Consider the following 6,210-nt stretch of genomic DNA (forward strand, 5'->3'; position numbering starts at 1 on the left):
AGTTAAGATAAAATTATTATGAATTTACAAAGACTAGTTTAGATTTAATATTTTTTAAAAAAATTACTAAATTCATTATCGACAGTAAAATACCGAATAAATACGGTAATTTTTGAAAGGCAACGTATCAAGTGCAAATCAAGTTTCCGTGCAAACCAACTAATAAACATCACAAAAAATTTATAGATGTACTTCATTGTCTACTCTATCACTATATAATAATTCAAGCTCAAATTATCATACGTTAAGAGATAAAAAAAGAGAAAATTCTGAGATAAAAAAATGAAAATTATCTCAGAATTTTATCTTTTGTATCTATTAACATATAATAAATTTAAACTTAAAAATTTATACAGTGATAGAATGGGCAAAGAAGTACATCTCTATTATTTAGATTTTTTTGACTTTTGTTAGTCGGTTTGCATGGATTTTGCACATAAGTACTTGCATTTTTTTAAAAAACGGTCGGAAGGGACTCAAATTATTTCTATTCCCGATTGTTTCTACAGATTTTGTTTTCGTTCCGTTTAGCTCTAAAAGTTGGTAAAATTTCGAAAAGATCCCCGTCACCGAAAATTAACGTTTTCGTTTTTCACCCCTAGCAGCCCCTCCAAAAAATCTCAAACAACTCTTCAGCACGGGAAAACCCGTACACACCACAGCACCGTCGCCAATGTCCGCCGCCGCAGCCGACTGGCTTCCGTCAGCGTCCGTGACGGCATCCGGCCGCCCGGTGCTTTCCGCGGGCGAGGTGGAGCGGAATCTCCTCCCGCTCGTCGACCTCGAGCCCGAGGAAAATCCGCGCCTTGCTCCCCTCCGCGCCTGCCTCCTCGCGCTGACTTCCCACCGCCTCATCTTCCTCCACGAGCCCTCCCGCTCCGCGCGCGGCCTGCCGCTCGCCACCGTCGTCCATGCGTACCCTCCCCACCGCAGGCACAGCCACAACCCCCTCCGCTCCCTCTTCTCCGCCCCGTCCTCATCTTCCTCGTCTCAGCATCACCGCATCCGCCTCCAGATCTCCATGCCACCCGTGCGATCAGAGGTCATCGCCATCGTCGTGACCTGCAAGGCTGACGTTGATGTGTTCTTCGGGAGGCTGCTCGAGGCGATCCGTGCAAGGGCTTGGGAGGTGACCCCTGCAGCTGCTCCGTCGAGTGGCACGTCGGTGGCAGAGGGGGCCGCGCCTACGGAGGACATCGCGATACGGATGCCGGTTGTTGGGGTCTCGGGGATACTGCGGATGGAGCAGGAGTCATGGGAGAACGCCGGGCAGAACTTGCAAGATGCGTTCCAGGATCTCAATGCCCTCATGGTTAGCATTGCACAGCTATCATCTGAGATTGATCACCATGGTCTAATTTGAACTCAATTATTGTTATTTTTTATGCTCCAGAGCAAAGCTAAGGAAATGATGCAGTTAGCAGAAAAAATGAGGCTCAAGCTATTAATGAACTCATCCACTGAATCAAATTCCAATGATGAAGAGATGGGTTCTAAGCAAGACATGCAGGATTTGCTGTTGAGTGTTGGCATTGTGTCTCCTGTGACGAAAGAAACTGCTGGTGCGTTGTATCATCAGCAGTTGTCACTACAGGTAACATGCAATTGTTTTTTATGTAGCTTGTTTTGGACTATAAATTGGCTTTGATAATGCTCAATTTTTTTAAGAAGTTTGTGTGGATTAGGTCAATATTTAGTTCAGTGCCTCATTGCCGTATGGCGCAAGCACAATAATATATTTCCAGAAGCACAGCAATATATTTTCAGGATATATACCTTTCTCCTCCATCTAGTGGGAATCACAACTTCTAGTGGTTAATAATTACAGCTTACAGTTCATTTTTGTATGTCAGCTAGATTCCTCAACCATTTAGCAATTTACTATTACTAGAATTTATTCAGGAGATTTGGTCCCATCTTGTCAGTGAAGATGTGTACATAAATCAAATATTTAGTTTGAGGTTCACACCATATGAATAATGCACTAATTATATATACAGAAAAAATAGCTTGTATTTAACAGTTATGGCCCTGTTTGGCAAGCCTGCTACTTAGGGTTTGATTGTATGTGTATGAACTCTGTCACACACTTCCTACAAGCACAAACAACCACACCCGAGAACACAAGCGGAAATACAAATACATATGCAGTATGAATAAGCACGAGGCAAACCAATCAGGAGACGCAAGGATTTGTTTGACTAGAGAACGGGCCACCACAACTCCACAAGGCGCCCTACGTCTCCATTGTGGAAGTCAGTGAGGGACCCATCAAGGTCTACTCTTGGTCAGACTTGAAATAACCTCTTTCCACCAATCCACTAAGAAGTCTTCTTTCCACTTTCAGTGGGAAGACTAGCCTTTCTTACAAGACCAACGCAAACAGCCTACACACCCTCGGGTCCTGCTGGTGACATTTTCCCACCTAAGAACAAAGTTCCAAGAGAAAGATAGCAACGAACCAAAGATCTTCGACTTGCTCAAGTTCTCGAGGATGGGATAACTCTCAAAGCTTCCCAAGCTCTGTATTGCCACAAAGGCAAGCTCACGAAGTTTGGGACACCCCCTAATCAAGGTTTAAGCTTTCTCTATTCAAACACTCACAAAGAGAGGGAGAGGAATGCCCAAGGACTATTCTGGTCGTTGATAAGAGTGGGGAGGATCAACAACATGAAATGGTGAGTGGAAGAGGTATTTATAGCCATCACGCCAAAACTAGTTGTTTGAGTTTGAGTTGACAAATCCGACCTAGCCGGGTATTCAAACCGACTAGCCGTTGGCCCAGAAGTTGGTCTGGTCGGGTTTGTGGTTGGGGCTAAAATTTTGAGTGGAGTTTTACTTACTCTCTCTTACTCTTGGGTTTATCTGAAGCACCATTTTGCATGCCTCGATCTTGGTGAAACATCCCTCTTGATAGTGTGGCAATACTCAACTCACAAAAAATAAAAGGATCTGAACCACCATTTGAGTTTTTCTTCAATTCAATCTTGGTTGCCATTTTTACTATTGTTATTTTGAGGGTCTTCATTACTTCAACTTCTTGAGCTTGTCCATCTTGAGCATGTGAGTTGTGTCGAAGGTTTCAAGTCACTTTGAATATTCGATTGATCTTCTACATTGACAACCATCACTTGATTAGTGCCTCAACTCAATGCAAGTAAATTTTTTATTCACTTTTAGCTAGGTCCATCGGCTGTCAGGCCATCGCTTGCCCTTCACCTTTCACAGAAGTCAGGAGCTTGCTTTTGTTTCGCTCCGATGATGCCAAATGGGCAATTTTACCTATACTGTGCTTCTTAGAAAAGATTGCTTGTAGAGAAAACCAGCTTCTGTGAAAAGCACCTACAAGTTAAGCTCTTCCAAACATGGCCTATATATTTTTCCTCCATCTGGTGGAAAATTTATAGTGAGTAATTACAGTTCATTTTCATATGTGATCTAGACTCAACCATTTACTAATTTACTGTTACTAGAATTTATTCAGGAGCTCTGACCCTATCTTGTCAGTGAAGATGTGAACACATATAGGGAAGGGATACATTAAAGGAAAAATCTTGAGAATGTTATCATTTACTCCCTTTGTTTCACTATGTTTGTCCATGGCCTTGGGATAATACGTCCTGCAATGTTTGTCAATTGAGGATATCAAGAGTTTAAGTTGGTGCAACATTTTCAATCTATTATCACTAATTAAATGCTTTCAAAGAAGAGAAATAATTGTGTCATGTTTTGTGTTACTAGATTTTTTTTTCCTTGTAATTACTACTGTCTTAGGTAGTGTGCATGATGTCCTATGGACAAGCATAGTGAAATTGAAGGAATATGAACGCTAAGCCATCAATAGTTGCAAGATTCACACTCTTATATATTCAATTGGCAGGAGGCAAGGATAAAAGTTTGTTCATGCCTTCAGAGAATCAGAGTTTCCTTTTAATCTGAGAAACACATTTATATATTCTCCATTCCTCCTTAGTTTCTAGCTGCATTATACTCCCTCCGTTCCAATTTATAATTCGTTTGACTTTTTTACCCCAAATTTGACAGGCTCGTCTTATTCAAAAAAATCATAATAATAATTATTTTTTACTATGATATCGTGTACTTTATAATATACTTTAGGTATGACTTTGATTTTTTTATTTTTTCACAAAAAATTTGAATAAGACAAGCTGGTCAAACTTGACACACAAAAGTCAAACGAATTATAAATTAGGACAGAGGGAGTACTAAAAAGTGTCAGACTTGTTATTGTCCAATGATTATTTTGTCCATTTGTTGTCAGCTGGCGGACTTTGTAAGAATACCACTTGAGAAAGCAGGTGGTATGATGGCACTAGTCGATGTTTATTGTCTCTTCAACCGTGCTAGGGGAACAGGTCTGTGTTTTTTTTCTGTTAATAATATATATAGAATTTCCTTGTTACTTGTGTTCTGATTTCTGAAATTAGTTTTGTTTATTTGTTTCTAGAGTTGATCTCACCAGAGGACCTTTTGCAAGCTTGTTCCCTGTGGGAGAAAGTTGATGTGTATGTATATCATGCTTTTAATGATTACCGAACTAGCTAAGTTTACTTTTCTGAAGACAGTCCAGGATGATGTGAATAGCAAAGACTAATTCAATGCCTTCCCAGCTGGCTCGTCACCAGCCATTGATCATGGTTTTGATGTTTTGCTTATAGATGTTGATTTCTAATGAGCAGCCCAGTCATGCTCAGGAAATTTGATAGTGGAGTGAAGGTGATCCAGACCAAAACACATAGTGATGAAGAGGTAAGCACTAAGCAATCACAACAATAAGCCTTAACGCATACCGAATGCCCACTAGACAACATATTGCAGCCAATCAGCATTGACTTTGTTAGTGAATGTACTGCAGCCACAGATTCTGCAGCTGTCTATGTTTGTACTTCGTACATTTGCCGCTATCATTGTTTTTAGCACTACCACTAGGCACTAGCGATCGCTGAACCTTTTCCTCAACGAACATAGGTATTTGCAAGAATCTCATCACTTGCACAGAAGCCAGATGCTCTTCAGAAAGGGATTAGCCCAAGTGATGCTGCATTCACACTGGGAATTGCTCCAGCTTTAGCAAAGGAGCATCTTCTAAATGCAGAAAACAAAGGTGTGTGTGGCTGCAACTTTCAAGTATTTTGCAAGCTACGTGTATGATCTGAAAATTAAACTGACTGTCTATTTCTCTCAGGCCTGTTGTGCAGAGATGTTAGTCCAGATGGATTCCGCTTTTTTAGCAATTTATTTAATGACATTGATCCCCAAAATATTCACTCGTAAGAAAATCACAGCCCTGCCCTCCTGCAAGTTTCTTTTCAGATATTACCCTGGATCCCTGCAAGTTCCTTTTCAGATATTACCCCTTTATTGATTGTGAACTTTGCAGGCAAAAACCCCATGGGATGTACAAGGCGTGGATCTCCGTTGCGATGGCGTCTCACTGAAAAAGTTCGACTGGGATATATTGAGATACTGGTTGATCAAGCTGGACATCGATGCAATTATAGTGTACTCTTTGAAAACGTCCGATCAAGCCAGTCATTGGTGCGATCACAATGTATCCTTTGAAAACGTTAGTCTGCATATCTCGCCATTATGTACCATAACACCAAAAGATGTGATATAGCAATTAGCAAGCCCATTTGTTCTGTTGAATGAAGAGCGTTTGAGTACGATGTATGAGGATTCGGGCTACATTGGTAACCGTATTAGCATGCGACCAGATTAACTTTTCTGTACTGACTCCATCCAAAAATAATGCAACTCTGGTATAGTCCTAAGCTGTACTACCTCAATTTTCATCAAAATTATAAGACGAGTTATGATACTAAAAAGTACTGCTAGATATATATATTTTTGATAAATATAATTTAACAATGGGTCTCTGTCCTTTGGAGATGCTCACAAGAATAAGGATAAGATGTGTGTGTGTGTGTTCATAGGTGTAAATGTATGGACATGTATGAGCATCTATGTTGGAGTGTGATTTCAAAATAAAAAGTATAGTGCGTGATATCAAAATGACAATTAGAAACATGTATTTTTAATGTAGTCAAGCAGAGCAGCCATTCTGCATTGATAAGGGTAGAGATTTGTTAGAAGAAACACTCCTCTAGGCTTTATAATACCATGGTTTGAAATACGGTCTCTAAACAAGTATTGAGTGATGTAAAAAAACACTATGGTTATGTCGTG

General features: G+C 40.4%; 1 protein-coding gene and 1 long non-coding RNA gene across 2 annotated transcripts; both read left to right on the forward strand.

Annotated features, from left to right (window-relative positions):
• Window positions 1-686: 686 nt before the first annotated feature.
• LOC100191871 (uncharacterized) lies at window positions 687-5,843 on the forward strand. The gene is given in 8 exon segments (NM_001137295.1): window positions 687-1,312; window positions 1,394-1,594; window positions 4,283-4,376; window positions 4,469-4,526; window positions 4,701-4,770; window positions 4,990-5,125; window positions 5,207-5,291; window positions 5,402-5,843. Coding segments are annotated over 8 exon segments (993 nt in total). The 5' UTR covers window positions 687-1,021; the 3' UTR covers window positions 5,460-5,843.
• On the forward strand, window positions 1,601-3,896 carry LOC103636565 (uncharacterized). Its single transcript, XR_558066.2, has 2 exons — window positions 1,601-2,276; window positions 2,348-3,896. It is a non-coding gene; the product is annotated as an uncharacterized lncRNA (long non-coding RNA).
• Window positions 5,844-6,210: the final 367 nt, after the last annotated feature.

The sequence above is a fragment of the Zea mays genome, chromosome 8 (genome assembly GCF_902167145.1).
Source record: "Zea mays cultivar B73 chromosome 8, Zm-B73-REFERENCE-NAM-5.0, whole genome shotgun sequence".
Taxonomy (NCBI): Eukaryota; Viridiplantae; Streptophyta; class Magnoliopsida; order Poales; family Poaceae; genus Zea; species Zea mays.